The sequence below is a fragment of the Cervus canadensis genome, chromosome 8 (assembly GCF_019320065.1).
Source record: "Cervus canadensis isolate Bull #8, Minnesota chromosome 8, ASM1932006v1, whole genome shotgun sequence".
NCBI lineage: Eukaryota > Metazoa > Chordata > Mammalia > Artiodactyla > Cervidae > Cervus > Cervus canadensis.
In genome coordinates, this window is record NC_057393.1 from 87,535,829 (window position 1) to 87,560,567 (window position 24,739).

The 24,739-nt window shown below is 41.5% G+C and overlaps 1 protein-coding gene across 3 annotated transcripts; it reads right to left on the reverse strand.

The window, feature by feature from the left end:
* Positions 1 to 4,481: 4,481 nt before the first annotated feature.
* On the reverse strand, positions 4,482 to 24,680 carry MAP10 (microtubule associated protein 10). Of its 3 annotated transcripts, none has more exons than XM_043477106.1 (3): positions 22,076 to 24,680; positions 21,693 to 21,779; positions 4,482 to 4,536 (listed from the first exon to the last, which is right to left on the reverse strand). In XM_043477106.1, exons 1-2 carry the CDS (start codon positions 24,635 to 24,637, stop codon positions 21,732 to 21,734), a joined length of 2,610 nt encoding a protein of 869 aa, XP_043333041.1. In that variant the 5' UTR covers positions 24,638 to 24,680; the 3' UTR covers positions 4,482 to 4,536; positions 21,693 to 21,731. The 3 variants fall into 3 exon arrangements, with proteins under 3 accessions (XP_043333041.1, XP_043333042.1, XP_043333040.1); XM_043477107.1 differs by lacking the exon at positions 4,482 to 4,536 and adding an exon at positions 8,099 to 9,242; XM_043477105.1 differs by lacking the exon at positions 4,482 to 4,536 and having other exon boundaries at positions 20,341 to 24,680.
* Between the last annotated feature and the right edge of the window lie 59 nt (positions 24,681 to 24,739).

A 24,739-nucleotide genomic window follows, 5' to 3' on the forward strand; every position in this document is an offset into this window, starting at 1 on the left:
CAACTGGAATTCCATCACTTCTACTACCTTTGTTCATAGTGATGCTTCCTAAGGCACACTTGACTTCACATTCCAGGATGTCTGGCTCTAGGTGAGTGATCACACCATCATGATTATCTGGGTCGTGATGATCTTTTTGTACAGTTCCTCTGTGTATTCTTGCCACCTGTTCTTAATATCTTCTGCTTCTGTTTGGTAAATATCATTTCTGTCCTTTATTGTGCCCATCTTTGCATGAAATGTTCCCTTGGTATCTCTAATTTTCTTGAAGAGATCTCTAGTCTTTCCCATTCTGTTGTTATCCTGTGTTTCTTTGCATTGATTACTGAGGGTGGCTCCCTTATCTCTCCTTGCTATTCTTTGGAACTCTGCATTCAAATGGGAATGTCTTTCCTTTTCTCTTTTGCTTTTCACTTCTCTCCTTTTCACAGCTATTTGTAAGGCCTCCTCAGACAGCGATTTTACTTTTTTGCATTTCTTTTTCTTGGGGATGGTCTTGATCCCTGTCTCCTGTACAATGTCAGGAATCTCCGTCCATAGTTTATCAGGCACTCTGTCTTTCAGATCTAGTCCCTTAAATCTATTTCTCACTTCCACTGTATAATCATAAGGAATTTGATTTAGGTCAGACCTGAATGGTCTAGTGGTTTTCCCCACTTTCTTTAATTTAAGTCTGAATTTGGCAATAAGGAGTAGATGATCTGAGCCACAGTCAGCTCCCGGTCTTGTTTTTGCTGACTGTATAGAGCTTCTCCATCTTTGACTGCAACGAATATAAGCAATCTGATTTTGGTGTTGACCATCTGGTGATGTCCATGTGTAGAGTCTTCTCTTCTGTTGTTGGAAGAGGGTGTTTGCTATGACCAGTGCGTTCTCTTGGCAAAACTCTATCAGCTTTTGCCCTGCTTCATTCTGTGCTCCAAGGCCAAATTTGCCTGTTACTCCAGGTGTTTCTTGACTTCCTACTTTTGCATTCCAGTCCCCTATAATGAAAAGGACATCTTTTTTGGATGTTAGTTCTAGAAGGTCTTGTACGTCTTCATAGAACCGTTCAACTTCTGCTTCTTCATTGTTACTGGTCGGGGCATAGACTGGATTACTGTGATATTGAATTGTTTGCCTTGGAATTGGACAGAGATCAATCTGTTTTTGAGATTGCATCCAAGTACTGCATTTGACTCTTTTGTTGACCATCATGGCTACTCCATTTCTTCTAAGGGATTCCTGCCCACAGCAGTAGACATAATGGTCATCCGAGTTAAATTCACCCATACCAGTCCATTTTAGCTTGCTGATTCCCAGAATGTCAACGTTGAGTCTTACCATCTCCTGTTTGACCACTTCAAATTTACCTTGACTCATGGACCTAACGTTCCAGGTTCCTATGCAATGTTGCTCTTTACAGCATCGGACCTTGCTTCTATCACCAGTCCCATCCACAACTGAGTATTGTTTTTGCTTTGGCTCCATCCCTTCATTCTTTCTGGAGTTATTTCTCCACTGATCTCCTGTAGCATATTGGGAACCTACCAACCTGGGGAGTTCATCTTTCAGTGTCCTATCATTTTGCCTTCTCATACTGTTCATGGGGTTCTCAAGGCAAGAATACTGAAGTGGTTTGCCATTCCCTCTCCAGTGGGCCACATTCTGTCAGACCTCTCCACCATGACCCTTGGGTGGCACCACACGGCATGGCCTAGTTTCATTGAGTTAGACAAGGCTGTGGTCCTGTGATCAAACTGGCTATTTGTCTGTGATTGTGGTTTCAGTCTGTCTGCCCTCTGATGCCCTCTCTCAGTGCCTACTGTCTTACTTGGATTTCTCTTACTTTGGACGTGGGATATCTCTTCACGGCTGCTGACTGGTTCCAAACAGCAAGAGGAGTACATCAAGGCTGTATATTTTCACCCTGCTTATTTAACTTATGTGCAGAGTACATCATGCAAAATATTGGCTAGATGAAGCACAGCTGGAATCAAGATTGCTGGGAGAAATATCAATAACCTCAGATATGCAGATAACACCACCCTTATGGCAGAAAGTGAAGAAGAATTAAAAAGCCTCTTGATAAAAGTGAAAGAGGAGAGTGAAAAAGCTGGCTTAAACTCAACATTCAAAAAATTAAGATCATGGCATTCAGTCCCATCACTTCATGGAAAATAGATGGGGAAACAGTGACAGACTATTTTTGGGGGGCTCCAAAATCATGGCAGATGGTGACAGCAACCATGAAATTAAAAGACATTTGCTCTTTGGAAGAAAAGCTATGACAAACCTAGATAGCATATTAATAAGCAGAGACATTACTTTTCCAACAAAGGTCCATCTAGTCAAAGCTATGATTTTTCTAGTAGTCGTGTATGGATGTGAGAATTGGACCATAAAGAAAACTGAATGCTGAAATACTGATGCTTTGAACTGTGGTGTTGGGGAAGACTCTTGAGAGTCCCTTGGACTGCAAGGAGACACAGCCAGTCATTCCTAAAGGAGATTAGTCCTGGGTGTTCATTGGAAGGACTGATGTTGAAGCTGAAACTCTAATACTTTGGCCTCCTGATGTGAAAAAGTGACACATTGAAAAGACCCTGATGCTGGGAAAGATTGAGGGCCTGCGGGAGAAAGGGACGACAGAGGATGAGATGGTTGGATGGCATCACTGACTCAATGGACATGAGTCCGAGTAAGCTCCAGGAGTTGGTGATGGACAGGGAGACCTGGCATGCTGCAGTCCATGGGGTCACAAAGAGTCAGACATGACTAAGCAACTGAACTGAACTGTGAGAAATGAGTGTAATTCTGTGGTAGTTTGAACATTCTTTGGCATTGCCTTTCTTTGGGATTGGAATGAAAACTGACCTTTTCCAGTCCTGTGGCCACTGCTGAGTTTTCCAAATTTGCTGGCATACCGAGTGCAGCACTTTCACAGCATCATCTTTCAGGATTTGAAATAGCTCAACTGGAATTCCATCACTTCCACTAGCTTTGTTTGTAGTGATGCTTCCTAAGGCCCACTTTGCATTCCAGGATATCTGGCTGTAGGTGAGTGATCACATCATCATGAATATCTGGGTCATTGCGATATTTTTTGTATAGTTCTTCTGTGTATTCTATCCATCTCTTCTTAATATCCTCTGCTTCTGTTAGGTCTATACCATTTCTGTCCTTTATTATGCCCACCTTTGCATGAAATGTTCCCTTGGTATCTCTAATTTTCTTGAAGAGATTTCTAGTCTTTCCCATTCTATTGCTTTCCTCTATTTCTTTGCAGTGATCAATGATTTATATGCATTGATTTCTTTGCATATACACACTACTACATATAAAATAGGTAACTAAGCAGCACCTACTGTGCAGCACAGGGAACTCAGTACTCTATAATGACCTGTATGTGAATAGAATCTAAGAAAGGGTGGGTGCATGGATATGCATAACTGATACATTTTGGTGCATACCCAAAACTAATGCAACATTGATAACTATACTCCAATAAAATTTTTTTAAAGGCACATATGTAGGGCACAGTCATTGTTTTCTACGGAGGGGATCCTGAGTTTCGTCTACAAAGAAAAGAAGGAGCAAGGGTCCTGCGGTGTGGATGAGCTTGCCGAATTCAAGGAACAACTGGGAGGACAGTGTGCTAGGAGCATAGTGTGGCAGCCAGGGGCCATGTGTGATGGCTTCAGTGAGGCATGCAGAGGTCCAGTCATGCAAGACCTTGTGGACCTGTGAGGAGGAACTTGGATTTAACTCAAAATCTAAGACAACACCATTAGTGAGGTTTAAGCAGTGAAGAAATACGTAACTCGTGTTTTCGCACTGAATAGATTGAAAGAAGCAAAAGTTTATACTTTTGTGGGGAGACTGGGAAAGAGGCTGCTCCTCAGTTGCGGGGAGAGGAGACGTGGCTCATTTCAGGGTGTGCAGGAAGCAGCATCCACAGGGCGGGAGGGGGTGGGGAGGGCAGTGGGGGCAGATGGGAGGAGGAGATGGAGGTTCTCTGTCTGAAGCAGCCAGAGAGGCGGTGCTGACTAATGCTGGGCAGTGCCCTCAGTCAGCATCTCTACGCTCAAACAGGGTGACTGAGGAAAGCTGAATGAAGGGAGTACTTAGGAAGACTGGCCAAGTTCAAAGGGACCACAGCGATGGTAAGGGCCTCGGTGCCACAAGGAAGGAGCCGCCAGCATCCGCAGCTGAAAAGATCCTGGGACTCAAAGAGGGCAGAGTGGGAGCCACGACTGCCGAGGAGTGACCCGGGATCCCAACGACCCTCTCCTCCCACCGGCCCATCTCCTCTGTGCAGCTACTGAAGGACCCCAAACTGAAGCCAAAGTCAGTTTGTCTGCAAAGGCAGTAGTGCCGGAGGAGAGAGCTGGTGGGCGGATGCTAAGGTGCAGGCCTAGAAAGAGCAACATAGAAATACCCGAACTGTGTTGCAGGTAGAAATCAGGTTACATTCTGTACCTGTTAAGTTGGGGATACTCTTCTGGGACTGGAACTGGAGATTAAAATCCCGATGTCATCAGCATCTAGGTGGTACTGGAAGCAATGGAGAGATGAGTTATCTGGAAAATCTGGGACGGACTGAAAAGACAGGCAGGGGTGAGAGCTGGGAATTTTGAGCTTTAGATGCAGTGTGAAAGGAGCCTAAAAAGAAGATTGGTTTAAACTAGTGGTTACCAGAGGGGAGAGGGGCATGGGGAGGGACAAGATGGGGGTGCAGAGTCAGAGGCACCAACTATTGAGTGTGAGATAGGCTACAGCATGTACTGTACAGTGTAAGGAATATAGTCGATATTTTGTAATAATTGCAAATAGAATGTATAAAAATTATTTTTTTAAATTTAATAAACTAAAGAAGATTGTTTCTGAGTCCAGAAAAGGAGAATACCCCAAAGAATGTGATGTGGAGGAATTTAAGACGGGAAAGCAGAGTGGAAGGAAGAAAGTGGGCAGATACCCTCTGTGCAGTGGGGAGGTTAATCAGGTGAGTCTGTCAATCCTGAATCCCTTTTTACGTTTCAAAATTGCACAAAAGCTTTAATTAAACATGTTTATACTTTTTTTTGCAGTATAAAAGGTATACTAAATTGTTTAAGCAACAAATCCACTGGGCTTTTCTAATCACATAACACCAGGACCCCCGAATAGTCTAAGCAAAACAGTCTACCACAAAGAAACTCCAGGCTTAAATAGTTTTACAAGCAAATTGTTACCGAACCTTAAATGTCAGATCACTCCTATCTCATCCCAGCCAGTCCATAGAACAGAAATAGAAAGTTCCGTGATTTATTTTTTCAAGGCTCTTATAACCCTGATGTGGAAAGTAGACTAAAATAGTATGAGAATGGGCAATTACTGACAAAATATTGGCAAACATTGTATAGAATAGAATGTATCAGAACCAAGAATACAAGGGTGAATCAAGACTGGTAAAATCAAGATAAGAGAAGAAAAAGCATATAATTCATCCAATAGATATAGATAAGTGCTTGATAAAACTCAAGACATTTATGATTAAGAAATAAAATGCAATGATCGCAACCAAACAGCTAAAGGAAACTTCCATCTGAAGGCGTATCTGGGCTTCCCTGGGGCTCAGTTGGTAAAGCATCTGCCTGCAGCGCAGGAGACCTGGGTTCGATTCCTGGGTCAGGAAAATCCCCTGGAGAAGGAAATGGCAACTCACTCCAGTATTCTTGCCTGGAGAATTCCATGGTCAGAGGAGCCTGACAGGGTACAGTCCACGGGATCGCAAGAGTCAGACACGACCTAGCGGCTAAACCACGCCAAAGCGCATCTATCACGAACCTAAAATGAATGCCATGTATTATGGTGAACTATTTGAAACATTCCTTCTAAAGTCAGGAATAAGAGAAGGGTGCTCACAATCACAGCTTCACTTAACCTTGAGGAATCCAGCTCTTGGCCAAAATCCTACGTGAGGTCTTTCAGCCCTCACCTGTCTCCCCCACCTGGCGACGACCAAGGCCTTACGCGGCAGGACTCCTGGGGCAGAGCCGCCCTCCCCACAGCAGACGCGGTGCACGATCTGGAGGGAGAAAGTCGCCGTTAAGCACTTAGCCCCCACCCGCCCCTGCACAGCTCTGGGACGCCCATCAAAGGCCATCTTATTGCGGGGCACTGGGCAAGGTGTTTCTCGGGTGCCTCTGCCAAGACCACCTGGGTGTGGGAGCGGCTTGGAGACACTTCCCTCCACTCTGACACAGTATTCAGTGCTGTTCCAGCCCCTTCCCCATCTCCCCGCCCCTGGCTGTCCTGGGTCCATAAATGGCAGGAAGCTTTTGGGGGGAAGGGGGAGTATCCACTGCAATGAAAGGATCCTTCCTCTTGGCTGGTACATCTGACTCACTCAATACCATTCTGTAGGGAAAATCAACCACTGGTGGGACCAGCCCCCAGACTCTTGCTTATATTGACAGTAAGGCCTGACTGTAATTTTATCTTGTTTTAGTTGACAATCTTGTCACCTGGCTGTTCAGCTCAGCTCCTGACAACATTGGACAAGAAGAGGTCCTTGCCAACATAATGTAGCCCTTATTCTTCTCCACCTAAAAAAATAGAGGCATAAGAGTTTCAAAACTGTTATTCCTAGACTATGAGATCGCCTACATAGAAATGTCAAGAAAATCTATGGACAGATCATAAGAAAAAAGAAGAGTTTAGGAAGGTTGCTGGAACCAACATCAATGTACAGAAATCAACATGATTCTGATTATATGCCAGCAACCAGCCAATTTCAAAAACACATTTAAAATAGTCCATTCACAATGGCAGCAAACACATAAATTGACTAATTAAAGCACAGTGTATAAATATAAGAACTGACAAAGAAAATGTTAAAATATGATTGAAGGACACTCAATAGGGCTTAAAGTTATAGGATAATGTAGTGTATTTACGAATACCCAATATCATAAATGGCTTCCCAGGTGGCACAGTGGTAGAGAATCTGCCTGCCAACGCAGGAGATACCAGAGACGGCTTCAGTCCCTGGGTCAAGAAGATCCCCTGGAGAAGGGAATGGCTGCCCACTCCATTATTCTTGCCTGGAAAATTTGATGGACAGAGGAGATTGGCGGCTACAGTCCAGAGCTGGACATGACTGAGAATACACACACACACACACACACACACACACACACTACCATAAATACGCCAGTTCTAGCAAATTAATCTATAAATTCCACACACCTGCCTACTTTGTGGAACTTCATAAGCTGATCCTAAAACTCACAGAAGTAAAAGAACCAAGAATAGCTTAGAACAGCATTTTTGAAGGATGGACCCAAGGACTCCAGGGGATCCTTGAGACTCTTGTAGGTGTCGGGGGTGGGGGTGGTCTAAGAGATCAAAACTATTTTCGTAATAATACTGAGACATTATTTGCCATGTTCATTCTCATTCCCTCACTCTGGAATTGTCCAGAGGCTACATGATAGTTAATATCATAATAGACTGAATGCAGGAGCAGCTATGGGAATTAAACCAGACATTAAAAAAAATTGCAAAAATATAAAACAGTGCCATTCGAATCTTCTTGTTTTGGAATATTAGTTACTTTTTTATTGAAAAGTGTTATTCATGCTCACATGTAATAGGTTTACCAGTGACACTTTTAAATGGATTCGTAACTACACATTTAAAAAACTTCACACTTTTGGGACTTCTCTGGTGGTCTAGTGGTTGAGACCTCACCTTCTGATGTAGGGGTTGCAGATTCAATCCCTGATTGGGGAGCTAAGATCTCACATGCCTCGTGACCAAAAAATCAAAATGTAAAACAGAAGCAATACTGTAACAAACTCAATAAGGACTTTATTTTTTTTCTCTTAATACAGTTTATTTTATCTTATTTTAATTGGAGGCTAATTACTTTACAATATTGTAGTGGTTTTGCCATACATTGACATGAATCAGCCACAGGTGTACATGTGTTCCCCATCCTGAACCCCCCTCCCACCTCCCTCCCCATCCCATCCCTCAGGGTCACCCCAGTGCACCAGCCCTGAGCACCCTGTCTCATGCATCCAACCTGGGCTGGAAATTTGTTTCACACATGATAGTATACATGTTTCAATGCTATTCTCTCAAAGCATCCCATCCTCGCCTTGAAATGGTCCACCTCAAAAAAAAAAAAACCTTGCATTTTTGATTGCTAGTAAATATTGATGGAAATAATTCACATAAACAAAAGCTCTTTGGAGTACTCAATTTCTAAGAGTGTAAAGGGCTCAAAAAGTCTGAGAACTGCTGGCTTAGACAACTCAAAAACAGAAGGGCGTGGGCTTGCCTTTCTAGAGATCAGTACTTACTGTAAAGCTACACTAGTTAGACAGAGCAGCTAAACTAAAACGTCGAGTCTTCACTGAATTTTGTGATAGAATATGAAGAAAGGGCGCTCTCATATGCTGCTGACAGCACAGTAGATTTGTTCAACTACTTTGGAGAGTGATTTGGCAGTGCTGAAGATGCATATACCATAGCACCTGGCAATTCCAATTCCAGGTACAAAATCCTAAGGAAATTTGAGCAGATGGGCACATAGGGATAAGAATGTTAATTACAGCATTATTGGTAACAACAAAAAAAAAAATCTGGAAACAACCTACATGCCCTCCCCCATGGGAATGGGAAGAGTCTACAGTAACCTAGAGTAATGGTTACTCTTCAGAAGGGAGGGCAAAGAAATGGGAGAGGGCCCACAAGGGGCTTTCAGAGGTAGCTGATGTTCGTTTATGAGAGACAGAGAGAGAGAGAGAGCATGGCATAACGCCAGCATGGGGGTAAACCTGGGTGATGTTTACACAGGACTCGTCATAATTATTCTCAATCTTTAAAATGCTACACAATAAAAACAAGTGAATGAGTCCACAGACTGGAGACCAAACACATTCATTTGCATTGCTATTCTTTAACATGCACACGGTGAAACTGCATGCCTCTAAAGAGAACGTTAAAAATTTAAATTCAGGTACAAAGTGGTCTAAATACACACCACAGTCTAGCTCTTCCTCACACCCTGAGTGTCAAAGGAAGTGTTATTTGTTGTGAGTTTTATAACCAAGCTATTTCAAGAACTGCAGTCGAAGCCTGGAGATCAGACTATTTCGGTCTTCTGGTGTTTCTCAGGAGGTGCCATATGTTGGAATAGTTGTCAGCCAGGAAAACATCCGCTACACAAGTGCGCCAGGAATTCTGGGGCGTCAGCTTGCATAACCCATCTGAGAGTAAATTTGAAGAACAAGAGCGACATCAAGGATGTGCAGGGCATCTCCCTGGTCTGTGGTCATCTCATTCTTAACCCAAGTGGACCTAAGGATTATCAGTCAAATGAATTGGATGGCGGAATCAACGGAAGAGTTTCGACCTTGATTTATTCTTTAGGATTAAAGGGGATGAAGTTAGTTTCATGGGTCACTATTCCCTGGGCCCCAGCACCCAGATTTCTGTGTGGCAGAACTCTTAGCTAAGCGGTGAGGCAGACAGAGTATAGCAGACCCTAATTTGTAAACTATGAATAGATACTGTGCTATGTGCTAAGTCGCTTTAGCCACGTCCGACTCTTTGTGACCCCATGGACTATAACCCATCAGGCTCTTCTGTCCATGGGATTCTCCAGGCAAGAATACTGGAGTGGGTTGCCATCTCCTCCAGAGGATCTTCCCCACCTAGAGACTGAATCCGCATTTCCTTTCCTGCATTGGCAGACAGGTTCTTTACCACTAATGCCACCTGGGAAGCCCCATGAATAGATGCTAGTTCTAATTATTGTTTCAATTCAACTCCACCAGCATCCATTAAATGTATACTTTATGAAAGGGGCTGCAGTAGGCTCCTTGCTAAGGATGAGAGACGAAAACAAAACTGAATAAAACATTCTCAACACATACACATGTAGGAGGTGCCTGGCACAGGGAAAGTGAGTTTTCTTTATTATTTTAAGCCAGCACTGCCAACCACTTTTCCAAAACAGGACACAGAACACTCTCCAGAAATGTTCTTGGACTCTGCTCACAACACCGCAAAGGTCTCTCTGGGGCTTCCCTGGTGGGTCAGATGGTAAAGAATCTGCCAACCAATGCAGAAGACACTAGTGCAATCCCTGGTCTGGGAAGATCTCGTGGAAAAGGAAATGGCAACCCACTCCAGTATTCTTGCCTGGAGAATCCCATGGGCAGAGGAGCATGGTGGGCTACAGTCCATGGGGTCACAAAGAGTCAGAGATGACTGAGGGACTAACACACACACACACACACACAATCACTGGCTTTAGGAATCAAATCATTTTTGTGATTTGATGAAAACTGAGAATAGATTCGTGTGGGATTCAGTAGGCTTCAGAGAAGAGCAGAATCCAGTCCATGCATGACTCCTTCCCTTTAGATGTTTGAACTAATTAGGAACTCTGATGTCTTAGGCTAGTTTCAGTCAAAACTCTCTGGGAGGAAAAGACCCCAAAGCAGACAAGAGAAGTAAGCATCTGTCCTAGTGGTCCTTGCTCTGTACAGAGCGATCATCAGGGGGAAAGGCTTTAAGACAACTCCAGATTCAGCCACTCTGTGCATTTGAACTCATGAACAAAAACCAAAGTAACTTGCACCCTCACAAACTGTGCTGGAGTCAAGACCAGGAAGAGGACTGGTCTTCAGACACCAAACTTTTTCACAGCAACAGAAACCATGACAGCTGAAAACCAAGCCCAGTTACTTAGCAGGTGGGTCTGGCATTTGTAAGCAGGAGAGATCTTACTTAAGTAAGAAGAAGTAAGCGTCTCAGGACCTTGGTCCTTTGGGATGGCAGTTCATTAAATTTTGATGTTGAATTTCCTGTTAACACAAGTACGTGGAGCTGGCACTACCTACCGGACTAGAATAGGAGAATTATTATATTTGTTCTCCAAAACAGGGAAGTGGGTCAAAGTGGTTACACACACATATACCCAGAACATCTACAAAACTAACCATTTTGAGGAAATAGCACTATTGCAGAAGCCTGCAACTAGTGCTAAAGAAGCCTTATGGAGAAAGTCAGTCCTTAAAAAAAAAAAAAACTTTAGAAATTAACTGTCAAGAATAAATAGGACACAGTTCCTAAATGGTTATGGATTGTTCAATCATTTTGTTATGCATTAAAAATATTGTATGCAGAATTACATTAGTTCTACCCCCAAAGAATTACTATGAGTAATTTTATATAAAAGTTTCAGAAGCCAAATTTGTCATTAGTGTGAAATGTAGGCGTTTGAGTTCAGACTATAAAATTAAAAATTTAAAGATGGTGTTCCAATTCTACAGAGGAAACGCGTAGCCACCGCCTCCCCCCCGCCCCGTATTCACAAGTATGATACACAGCAAGGCCAGAAAAGCTGTGCCAAAGCCCGGGTGCGCTGGAGAGTCAAGCAGAAAGCCTGTCAGTCCTTGGATGTGCCTCACTAAGCTTGGAGTAACAGCCAGGGCCAGCTACAGAATCTGCAGGGCTCAGTGAAAAGTAAAAATGCAGGGCCTGTTCAAAAATAGGGAGTGCCTAAAATATAAAACTTTTCCCTTTCTTCCAAGGTCTTTTTCTCAACTTGTCATGGTGCTTTTATTGGCTGTTTGTATTAACTTTCTATGGCTGCATAACAAATTACCCCCAAACTTAGCCACTTCTAACAACACCCATGTAGTGTCCCACAGTCTTTGTGGATAAAGAGTCCAGTAATGTGTAGCTGGGTGCTCTGCCCAGGGTCTCACAGGCTTCAGTCTTGGTGTCGGCCAGGGCTGGGGTCTCATCTGAGGCTTGGAGTCCACTTTCAAGCTCAGGCTGTTGTTGGCAGAACTCTTTTTCCAGCTGCAGGACTCACAGTGCTCATTTCTTCAAGGTCAGCAGAAGAAAAGTCTCACTTCTATACACTTTTATAGGGCTTGCCTGATTAGGTATGGCCCACCTAGGATAATCTCACTTTGATTCATTGATTATTTCAAGTTAACTGATTAGGGGCTTTAATTACCTCTGCCAAACTCCTTCACCTCTGCCATAGTCTGCTAGTTAGAAGCAAACTTCAGGTCCTGCCGACTTGCTACGTGAGGATTGTACAAGGGCATAAGTCATTGAGGGATCATTTTAGAATGCTGTCTCACTGTTCAATGTATTTCAATGTAAAGGAAAATTAAAATCTTTAACCTAATTTTGACTGTTCATCTTTACATTCTGAAAGGTCAGTTTTAAGTATGAATAGAATATTTACTTGTAGGTGGAAATCAAAATTACAGCTGGTATCTTGTAATATTTATGTAATATGTAATATTTATTTGGCATGCAGATAGTGGAAATGTGGTCCCAACTAAACTAACTCTTCTGTTCCACTTCTTGATGCCTGCACATCCCACTGACATCCTCCACCATAGGCTTCCTGATGACTGAGGAGCTGGAAGGACAAGGAACCCTAGGCTGCTCTCTTTTCTCCTGTATCATCATTTTGAATGTCAGTGGTTGACTAACATAGGGAAGTAACACAAGCCAGTCAAAAAATATGATGGAGTTCCTCGGTCATTCATACTTTTTGGAATAGCACTGCCTTCTTTCTGTATGTGAAACCAGTTCTGGCACCCAAAGAGAGCCCGGCCTCTCAGAATGCCCAGGTGTAGACGGAATGCACTCACCTGTGCTAGGCTGAGTTGCACTGAGCTCCCACAGACTGTGAGTCCCTGGAATTCTGTGCCCTTGGATATCATGAACACTGTATGCAAATAGGGCAGCAAAGAGATAAATATGCACATTGTACCTGTTTACTCAGGCACACACCACTGTCCCATCAGACTTGAATTGGTATGTTTGTTGTTGTTTTCATTTAGTCGCTCACCCTTGTCTGACTCTTTGCAACCCCATGGACTGCAGCATGCCAGGCTTTCCTGTCCTTCACTACCTCCCAGAGTTTGCTCAAACTCATGTCCATTGAGTTCGTGATGCCAGCCAATCACCTCATCCTCTGTTGTCTCCTTCTCCTGCATCAGGGTCTTTTTCAATGAGTCAGCCCTTCACATCAAGTGGCCATAGTATTGGAGCTTCATCTGCAGCATCAGTCCTTCCAATGAATATTCAGGACTGATTTCCTTTAGGATTAACTGGTTTGATCTCCTTGGAATCCAAGGGGACACTCAAGAATCTTCTCCAACATCACAGTTCAAAAGCATCAATTCTTCAGCTCTCATCCTTTATTGTCCAACTCTCACATCCATACATGATTACTGGAAAAACCATAGCTTTGACTATACAGACGTTTGTTGTCAAAATTAATGTCTCTGCTTTTTAATATGCTCTCTAGGTTTGTTATAGCTTTTCCTCCAAGGATCAAGCATCTTTTAATTTCATGGCTGCAGTCACTGTCCACAGTGATTTTGGAGCCCAAGAAAATAAAGCCGGTCACTGTTTCCATTGTTTCCCCATCTATTTGCCATGAAATGATGGGACCAGATGCCATGATGTTAGTTTTTTGATGAGGTGGATGAGCCTAGAACTTACTATACAGAGTGAAGTGAGTTAGAAAGAGAAAGAAAAATACTGTATTCTAACACACACATATATATGGAATCTAGAAAAATGGTACTGAAGTTTTTTGAATGGTGAGTTTTAAGCCAATTTTTTTCACTCTCCTCTTTCACCCTCATCAGGAGGCTCTTTAGTTCCTCTTCAATTTCTGCCATAAGGGTGGTGTCATTTGCATATTTGAGGTTATTGATATTTCTCTTGGTAATTTTGATTCCAGCTTGTGTTTCATCCAAACTGGCATTTCTCACGATGTACTATGCATATAAGTTAAATAAGCAGGGGGACAATATACAGCCTTGATGTTCTCCTTTCCTGATTTGGAACCAGTCTGTTGTTCCATGTCCAGTTCCAACCGTTGCTTCATGACCTGCATACAGTTTTCTCAGGAAGCAGGTAAGGTAGTCTGGTATTTCCATCTCTTTAAGAATTTTCCACAGTTTGTGTTCCACACAGTCAAGGCTTTAGCATAGTCAACGAAGCAGATGTTTTTCTGGAATTCCTTTGCTTTTTTCCTATGATCCTACAGATGTTGACAATTTGATCTCTGGTTCCTCTGTCTTTTCTAAATCCAGCTTGAACATCTGGGAGTTCTCAGTTCATGTACTGTTGTTGCTTGGAGGATTTTGAGCATGACCTTGTTAGCATGTGAAATGGGTGCAGTTGTGCAGTAGTTTGAACATTCTTTGGCACTGCTCTTCTTTGGGATTGGAATGAAAACTGACCCTTTTCCAGTCCTGTGGCCACTACTGAGTTTTCCAAATTTGCTGGCATATTGAGTGCAGCACTTTCACAGCATCATATTTTAGGATTTGACATAGCTCAACTGGAATTCCATCACCTCCACTAGCTTTATTCACAGCTTCCTAGGGCCCACTTGTATGTTTGCACAACACAAACTCAAAGATAAAATTGTTAAGAATTTCAAGACAGTGATAACTTTAAACCATGAGCTGTGCTTTCCTTAATGGGGCCCTGAGTAGAAGCTAGTTGTCTAGGAAAGCTGCATGTGAACAGGACGGGAAGAAACCAGACTGGACACACACATGGCACACATCTCCCCCACTAATGTGGATGTCCTCTTATCCCATTAGACGTCACTCAAAAACCCAAGCTCAAAGGGAAAGTAATGGAGAATTTCAACATGACAACAGCAGAGCATTAAACCCAGTGTGAGGCTCTTCTGAGTACAGGGTTTACACAATCGCACAGGCTGCATTCCCATGAAACCAGCCCTATGAACATTTTTCTGAGCCCCTCCTCTTCAGGGGGATATGGAGTATGGCTGGAGCATTCCTTAGGTCACCCACCAGCAGTCTAACCCATGGCAATTCATGTACATATTTCAGGGTGTAGAAGTGCATGGGACAGCTCCTCTGATGTATTCTGCTTCTGAAGAGCCATACCTGTTGCTACTCTATAGCTGTCAAGAATCTATCTCCTTTTCTGTAACTTAATTGGGTTCCTCACTTCTAGTTGAGGACCAGGCAACAGGGCCTGGAATGGAAGGTGGGGTTTCAATGGCAAAGTCCATTAAGGAGGGAGAAGTACAGCACCGAACTGACGTGGAGATGAGCAGTTCAATTCAGGAGGCCAGCGGGTTCACGATCTCTTTAGTTAGAAGGACGCAGGTGTCAGTCGTCCAGTTTTTGGCAAAAGTAGGTGGTACCCATGCGTTAGGAAGACTGAGACTGTTGTATCTCACCATCAGAATCACCTCTTCTGGTACACATCCCCTACCTGGGCTTGACCTACACAGTAGTAGTAGAAAGGCAGTGAATATTGTTAAGAAACTCACAATGGACGTTCACTATGATGATTCATTTCTCCATTTCATAGCTGTGAAAACTGAGCTCCAGAGAGACTTGCCAAGGTTAACAGCTAAGAGGTGAAGCCAGGACTCCAACAGGTCTGTCTGATCCCAAACACAAATGCCTTCCCTGTGGCACAGAGTATGATTCCCACATCTCTAAGTCGTTCATTTTTGGTTAGTGTTTTTACTATGAATGTTATAGAAAGCTTGCCAGACACACAGACTGGGTTTGCAGTGATCCCGGTTTAACACACGAGGTGGCATCTTCAAATGGAAAGAGGGGGCAAGAAGCTAACAAACTTCATTATTCAGGGCCACAGCCCTTATTTATTAAGTGAAGGAACTGAACTAAGTGATTTCCAAAGTATCTTCCGGCTCCACATTCCTGTGTATTCAAGCTTTCTTTTCTGACTTGTCTAAAATTTCAGCTGCTTTTTATTATTATTTTGGGGAGGCTGTGGCATGTGGGATCTCAGCTCCCTGACCAGGGATCAAACCCATGACCACTGCAGTGAAAGCATAGTGTCCAAACCACTGGACCACCAGGGAAGTCATTCAGCTACTTTTTAATACCACACCAGGATTCAGTATAATCATATTCTCAGCATAGAGGTGGGTACTTCTTTGTTGATGCAGGAGAGCATACTTCTAGTTTAGTAAAAACAGCTAAGTTAGAAGATAAAATTAAAATACATAAAAATAATAGGGAGGCCTAAAATACAACACAACTTTATAATGTTTCTTTTTTTTAATTAAAAAACATTTTTTCCTACTTTTATTTATTTTTTCATTTATTTATATTAGTTGGAGGCTAATTACTTTACAGTATTGTAGTGGCTTTTGCCATACATTGATATGAATCAGCCATGGATTTACATGTGTTCCCCATTCTGAACCCCCCTCCCACCTACCTCCCCATCCCATCCCTTATAATGTTTCAAACTGGAACTTTATAGATAACTGCTATCCACTCTGATTCTGGAAATGATAGAAGTATTGAAGAAACATTAACTTCCTGAGATTTAGACCAACAGTCTTTTGGTTTTTCTAGAAAGTGAGAAAGGCAATGAATGAGAAAAACAGCTTCCGTTTTCTCATCTATACTAACAACTTATGGGGTGCTCGTGAAGATGAAGTGAGACAGTGGAAGTCCTTCACCAGCTATAAGGTGCTAATCAGTGTCAGGAAGCATTAGGATTAAATTAATGACATTAACGGAGACCAAAATACTCTGTTTCTCCAGCAATCCTATTTTCCAGTGAAAAGGCCATTCTTTTAGTGAAATCTCACCTCTCACATAGATTCTTAGATGCTGACGGTATGCGCTCATGCTGTGATCAGTGAAGTAGCAAGAGAGTAGCAAGAAATCATAGATTCAGATAAGGTGCACTGGAATGTAAGGCCGTGCCATCTGAAAAGAAAAAATGTGCCTCCCTAAACACCTGGCTTCTGGCCACTACAGAGGGAGATATGGAGAACTTTGCTGACACAACGCCAGCGTTCATGCCTTGAACATTTCCAGATCAGAAAGATCTCCTCCTTCAGGTTAACAAATACTGTCCAAAGTATGTGGAAATACCCTTAAGAATTCTGGATATGCAAGCAATCATTTTCAGACTAACACTGCTGACAACAGGCTCTTCCACATATAAAGCAATCCATTATTTATGTCACTCTGAATCCAAATCCTGCCCCAATTCTCTCCTCAGCATTAACATCAACATCACAATTAAGGAAACACAGTCCTCCAGGCCACTGTTGGGTGTGAAACTCTGAATCTGAGCAGCTTCCCTTAATGAAACAAAAGGCAAAACCCTCCAAGGTTTCTTGGGGAGAATAGCTGAAGGAGAAATCTCTGGACAGAAGAGGGGTTGGATCTTTTTTCTGTCTTTCACTATGTAGACCCTGGGGGTTTACTGCTCCTCTGTTAGGGTTTCAGCTCAATTATGAGCCATAGCCAAATCCACTTCCTATTGCTCTTATGGCTCAACTACAAGATCCTTTTGTTCTTATGGCTCAGCTACAATATAGTTCAAGGAGAACTATATTAAAACCAAGAAGAAAACAAAACAAAAAATAAACAAATAAGACAAAGTATCCTGAATAGTCAAGTTTGCAAGTATAGGTTTCTGAACCTGTAATAACTCCCTCATTTAGTGGTTTGTGGACCTGTCCCCTTGCACATGCCTTCTTTCTACCTTATGGCCTTCAGCTGCTATCTTGTACTGTTACTCAGGAGCTTGTCTGATCTCCTGCACTGGCCTGCTGCTGGACAAACACAAACATTCTTATTAAAGCCCAAAACTTTCCATGGATTCCTGTTGTCAAGGGTTCTCCTACTCAGTTACAATGTCAAATGAAACATTTGTTTTAACCTTTGGAAGGAAGAGCTGACTTCCTGACTGAGGTTTTATTGAAAATATATCCCCCGAAGGGCAAGAATACAGATACATGGTACATTTTCTGTACTATTAAATACACCAACAGTCCAGGCGCATTTGCTGTTATATATGCTAGATAAATGTTATTTGATTCAACCCCCAAACTAATCTTATAATGAAGAAATAATGTCAAAAAAATACATAGCATGACCAAAGATGTAATCACCACCCACCTGTCTCCAAAGACCAGGGCTTTAACACTTTAATTTGCCACTAGGATTAGTGGTCTTTCCAATAAAATTGAGAAAGACATTGCTAACATGTTTTGCCATCCAAAGCAAAAATATTTTTTCTCTTTGGTCCCAACACCTCTTCTAGTAGATAACCTTTAGCCCAGCCCCAGCTTCTCCATCACACTCAGCGTTTGCTTTCTACCCTTTGTGTCCCATGACCTGCTCCTTCTTAAGATTTGCTCACTGAATTTGATGTTTATCTCTGGGCTTTGTTAGAAAACACCATCTTCTCATCTCTCCAGCAGCACCTCCCTGAGCTATGTTGAAGAATAGATTTCCAGTCAATTTTTCAGCAACCTAATTCCATCTGCTTTGTCTCTTCTGGAAGTTCCTCCAAGTATCTTGTCCACCACCAGCATTTTCCTTATTCTCTGGGACTCACTCTAATTTTTATACCTCTTCTCTCATTTTGGTGGGATTTTTGAAAGGAAAGGACCATAACCTTCCTTTTAAATTTAAAATTTTTAAAGCACATAAAATTTTTTCTTATCTGAATTTTCTAATTTTTTCTAGAATTGATATACATATTACTTGTATAACAGAGATATGAGAAATGTTTGGAAAATAAGAAAATATTTCTAGTACTGTGGCTTGGCACTCCAACCTAATAAAGCTCATTCTGAGGTCTAATATTTCCTGGCATGACAGTTAGATCTCTGGAGAAAAACACTAAAAATGTTTTGGTCCTTGACCAAGTAAATTACCCTCATATTGTTTTAGGTTAGAAATGAGAAGGATCCAGCAAGTCTTGGCTCATAAGCTGTCATTCTGTACAAGGATCCAGATATTTTAAATCCAAATTAAAACATAAATAGCCCAAAGGACAGCTATATCTCGAGGTCCAAGGACAGTTTATGACTAGGCAAATATAAATATTATGTATCTAATAGACAAATAAAATATAAATATTATTTAGATGTTGCTTTGTTATGAATTTTTTTGCCTTGCCAACAACACAATGTGATAATCAAAACCTTGTTTTTTTTAATTGATAGTCTTGACCTGTATGTTGTAACAAATAAAATTTGGTTCCTAAATGTGACTGCATAATAAACGCACTGCTTGTACAGGCAGAAAAATTAATTTAATCAAGATGTGAACAGGTGGCTCTCAACAGAGCCACAAGTGCCTAAGAGTTCAGTATCACTGTTCTTTGTATTTAGAAATGTCATGAATAGCATGCAGATGACTCCAGAAAAAAAAAAATTGGACATATGCATCTGCACAGTCCTCTTTGAATCTGCTTTAATAAGTTCAAAGAACTTGTCATTGTTGACAGTTGCCTCTTAATATTACAGAGAGGTAGCCCTAACACAGCAGTTTAGATACCTAAGCTGCTCAGAAAAGCTGGATTGCAGCAGCTCAGTTTTACAATTAAGTGACACTCTTCCCTATTTATGACCCTGAAAGTTCAGGAAAAGACTATCAATTTTAAAAAACAAGTTTTTAATTATCACAGTGTGTTGCTGGCAAGGCAAAGAAATTTCATAACAAAGCAACATCTAAATAAGATAAATAATATCTGTATCTGTCTATTAGATACATAATATTTATATTTGCCTAGTCATAAACTGTTCTTGGACCAAGAGATATAGCCATCCTTCGGGCTATTTATGTTTTAATTTAGATTAAAATATCTGATCCTTGTACAGAATGACAGTTTGTGAGCCAGGACTTGCTGGATCCTTCTCGTCTCATTTTTAACCTAAAACAACTATTTCATGTGTCAATGATTTTAAGTAATTTAAGGAGATAATTAAGGCTTCAGGAGTAGTATCTATTATGACATTCTTAAAGTACTAAGTTTACAGGTTTTAGAATTAAAACATGAAGTACAATTTGAATATAGGATTCAAACAGGAAGTGCTAAATACATGAAACAGGTATTTCATTAGAATTAAGCTGGAAAAACCACCACCTCCACAATTCTAGAAATAGGTGTTCATGGAATAATTCAAAGAGAAGCTTATTTAGCTACTCAATTTTGTAATTTAAAGTTCTTTAGTCTTTGTTGAACCTTAAATATACTGAATTCACCATTTTCCTTACCCATTCTCATCATGCACAACAATTTACTCTCAGTTTTTAAAGAATTATTTCTCTGATTATTCTAATATTGCTTATATTTTCTGTTTCCTCCATGATAATGAAAACTTGCTAACAATTTGCAGGCCAAAATGATGTCATCTGAGTAGCCAGCTGCAGCATCTAGCAGTAAATTAGCTTGATTTTGTGAAATGAAACACTATGTTTTCTATTTACCAAAAAAGTAAGATCATAGCCATTAAAAACATTTCACACTCCAAAATTTTCACTGGTATAATTTCTGGATCTCTAAAAGTTTATTTCAATAATTTAAAATATTCAAAATGTCATGACTACTTACTGGTGCTCACTTATACATTAAAATACTGATTTTACTGCTTAGGACTTTATGGGTATGCTTGACATTTGAAGCTCCTACAATCTGGTATTTTCTTACTCAACAAATTTTTCTTCTACCACTCTAGTGTGACTCTACCATTCTAATCAAGATCACATAAGGTCTTCTCAGTCCCATGAGTACATTGTGACATTGTGTTCATTCCCATCATTATTCTTTATTCATATTTCTCCTCAAAATATAGTCTCTTCATCTCACCATCTAACTAAATTCTATTATTATGATCAGACAAGATAATACCTACATAATTATTTAATTACTTAAGAAAATTAGGACCTCACCTCATATATCCAAAAGTATTAGCTATATTAAAACTTAAGTGTAAAATTTAAATATAACACAGAAGAAAATACATGTAAATATCTGCACACAGAATAAGATCTAAATATAAAAACAATGGAAGAAATTATAAAGAAACGATCACTAGATTTCATAGGAACAAACTATCATACATTAAAAATAACTTGAAAAGGCTGAAATGACAATAAACTGAATTTCTATACAATAAACTGTATAGGAAGACACCTTTTTCAGCTCCTTTCTCCAAATACTTCAGAGAACACCAAAAGGTGTTTCAGCAAAACAAAAATACTGTAGTCAAATAGCCAGTATCCAAGAAGGATATTTTTTAGGTTTCTGCATGTTTTACTGCTTAATTCTAACCTCTCTCGTTAGGTATGTTAAGTGTACGGCCATCACTTATTTGTTCAACAAATGCTTTTATTGCACCCCAGCCATATGCCAGAGACTGTGCCAGGTACTAAGACCATATTGCTGCTCAGACAGACATGGTCCCTTCAATCACAGAACTTAGGTTTAGCACAAGATAAACATTAACCAAGCAGCCACCCAGATTGTGGTTTTAAGAAAAGGTACACAGAGCACTATGACAGCATATAAAAAGGATTCCGCCTATTAGAGATGTGGAATGCATATGGGTCCTGGAAGATTTCCCTAAAGAACTCACATCTAAATAAAATGGTAAGCCCTTATAACTGCAGTAGCTATACCCTAAATTCTTCTGTACCTTTCTGGGTCTCATACAGTAAGTCTTCTATATCCATTAAATGATTTATTCCCATTAAAATTTGAAGGTATCTTTGTTAACCAGTCTTCAGTTTTCAATGGTGTGAATGAAGTCAGCTTTAGGATACTTTAATAGGGGCAGTTTAGGAAGATACTTTTATTTTTACAAGGTTAAACAACTTAAATCTTACCTACGTTATAAGATCATCTCATGATCAGTCTTGTCAGATTTAGTGGCAGAATCCTAAACCCCAAAGGAATGACGAAACACTTATATTCTGAAAAAGAATTATTCACATTAATTTATGTACTAAAAATTATGTACAGCTATTAAAATTGTTTCACTAATAGTACACACAGATTATAAAACAAATTAAATATTATTTAAAAGCACATATTTTTACACTGTATATCCTGGAAGTTTGTTTATTACTAATTCACAAATATCTTTGCATTGCTTGGAAATGTTTAGTGAACCAAGGTCATCACTGTCTTCTTCAAAGTGATCTAAAGTACTGCTATCCAGGACATTAAGTTCTAGTTCCGACAGATTAGAAGGCAGGTAAGAACTCACTTGAGATGTCCGAGGTGACTGGCTTTTTTCTGAGGACTTGCAAACTGTTCTTGTTTTAGGTTTAGCAGAGATGTCACGATCCTGCTTTAGAACTTTAAAATTATGCATACTGTTTTGGTCTCTCTGGTTTTCTTTTTCCTCAGTCCAGTGTGATGAAGAGAAATCACTGGAAGATGCTTCCTCCAAACTTTTATCTTGAGTCTTTGAAACAGGAAATCTTTTATATGAGAGTACTGGAGATCCAGCTGAAAAAGGTGGGCTAAGAACAGAACTCTTTTCACTGCTGTTTTTCCTTATGGACAACTTTGTTTCACTGGACTTGCTTGTACGTTGACTGTGTTTTGGATTTTCTGTCCCTGGACTGCTATCACGAGCTCGTAAAATTCTGCTGGTGTCTTCAGAACTGCAAGGGCTGGTGAAGTCATCTGAATACTTTAGTTCTGAGATACTGTCAGAGCAACTACTTGTAGTTTGATTGTTTTCATTGATATCAGCAGTTAGAATGTCATCACTAGTGATTTTGACCTGCTTGTCATCTATTTCTTTATCTATTACAATTCTGTCAACTACTGCAACCTGCTGGAAAACACCTGGACTTTGGACTTTCACTTCCACTTTTCCTTCCAAAATATTTGTACGAATAAACCTTTCTGAGATGACAGAATTTGCAGGACTCACAATTTCTCCCAAAAAACCATTATTGCTTCTATTTTCATCACAATCAGCTGTCTTTTCAGTTGCACGTTTCAGTTTAGTTTCTTTGGTTGTGTTAGGGTCATCATCAACTACACTAATTTGCTTTGAGGTATTGCTATTTTCAGCACAAGATGCATCTGATTCTAAACACTTTTCTTTAGGTAGTTCAGGTGGCTTCTGATACAGTTCAGCAAAACTTAGTATCTTAACTTTGGATGATGGAATTCTGAGTTTTGCACCTAACATTTGTGTTTGCATTTTTCTATACTGTTCTCTCTTTTCATGTTCTACCAACATATTAGGATTTTTTTGTTTTAAACGTAGTTTAAGTGTGTTTGTTAAGCCATAAAGTAGTCTTCCCCTTGAAACTCTTTTGGGGGGGGCACCACCTTTCTTTTCAAAATATTTACCTTTCTTAAGGTTTTCAGTTTGGTTCTTTTTATACTGAAGACTCATTGACTTCTCATTTTCCCCCACAGAAAGCTTATCCTTCTTAGATTCAGATTTACAGGTGGATTTCACTGAAGATTCTGGTGACTTCTTATCCTCAGTTCTATATAACCAGGCTAAGTGAGGATGTATATGAGTAGGGCTTGCCATGGGTTGGTTGTATAACAAGGACAACTCAACCAACAAAGCATTTAACAAAGGCAGCTGCCTTATAGTATTAATTCTATTATGTTCAGTTGGAGGATGATCTGTAGTTTGCCTACTTGCTCCTGTATCCTGAATGCGTGCAGGATTTACAAGCACTGGACCACTCTCACCTGTTGCAGAATTTGTATGTTCTGGAGGATTAGTATGTGTTGGGGGATTTACAAGGTTTTCTTTCAGGAAAGTACCATCATCCCATTCCTCAGGTGCATTAATTTGAGGCTCAATGGTTATTTTACCCAGTTTAGGGGGTGCCTTTTCTTGAGTCAAATGAGTGTAATACAGAGGAGGAGGGCAAATTATGTTAGTTTCAAGTTCCATCTCTGTGCCTTCCTGATTTGGTGGGCTACTCCTCTCACTGCTACCCTCTGAACACATAACAGAGTTGGTTTTGCCATTTTCCATAGAATCCGTGTAATCAGAGTCAGCCTTGCTATGGAAAGCTCTTCCCTTCAAATCCTTCCCTGCCCTTGAGATTTTTACATCCACCAGAGGCTTATCGGCTTCTCCTGGACTTGGCTCTGAGTCTGGCTGCTGCAGCTGCTGATTTTCCTGCCAGGTTTGGGGACTGACCTGCACTGACTTCTGCACCTCCATACCCTCCACTCCACCTCCTGTGGAAGCGACTGGCCGCTCCAGATGGCCCAACAAGCTGCTTCCCAGATCAGTCAGACGGTAACCCAGGGCAGTGTCCCCAATCCGCTCCCCGTCTTGGTTACACAGCGGGAAACTTCCCCGATGACTCTGGGAGCTGCCGGGGGCGGCGGACCCTAAGATCTTGTGGACCGCCGAGGCCAGAGAGATGCTGCAGGACCCCAGGAGCTGCGGGGCAGGGGTTGGGTGCCCGGGGGGCAGCTGCAGCAGCAAGGCGTAAAGCGGGGTCCGAAGGAGCAGGCGGTGCAGGGTGGCGGGCTGCAGGCGGAAGAGACAGGACTTGCCGCGACGGAAGCTGACCAGGCCAGGCCGAGATTCCTGGGAGGGGGCGGCGGGCCCGGCGGGAGGGTAAACCAGCAGCGTGGGGAAGTCCAGCAGGCGGAAGGCCACCGCGGGGCACAGGCTGCGCGAGGGCAGCGGCGACGATGCTGCCTCTCCCTCCTCCTCCTTTTGCTCCTCCTCCGCAACCACGGGTGGCTGCGGCAGCCAGGCTTCAAGGTATACCCAGTCTACGAGTAGCTCCAACGAGAAAAGCCGCTCAGACACCACGGACGCCATTGCTGTTACCCCGGAAACGCTGGGAGCCGAAAGCTGAAGTCCTTCGTTCTCGCGAGAAACAGGGAAAACCCGGCGTCTGTCCTGTTCTCTCGCGAGACTTGA

Excerpts from the sequence above, each read along its gene's own strand:
- MAP10 (XM_043477105.1), bottom strand. The coding sequence starts at position 24,637 with ATGGCGTCCGTGGTGTCTGAGCGGCTTTTCTCGTTGGAGCTACTCGTA.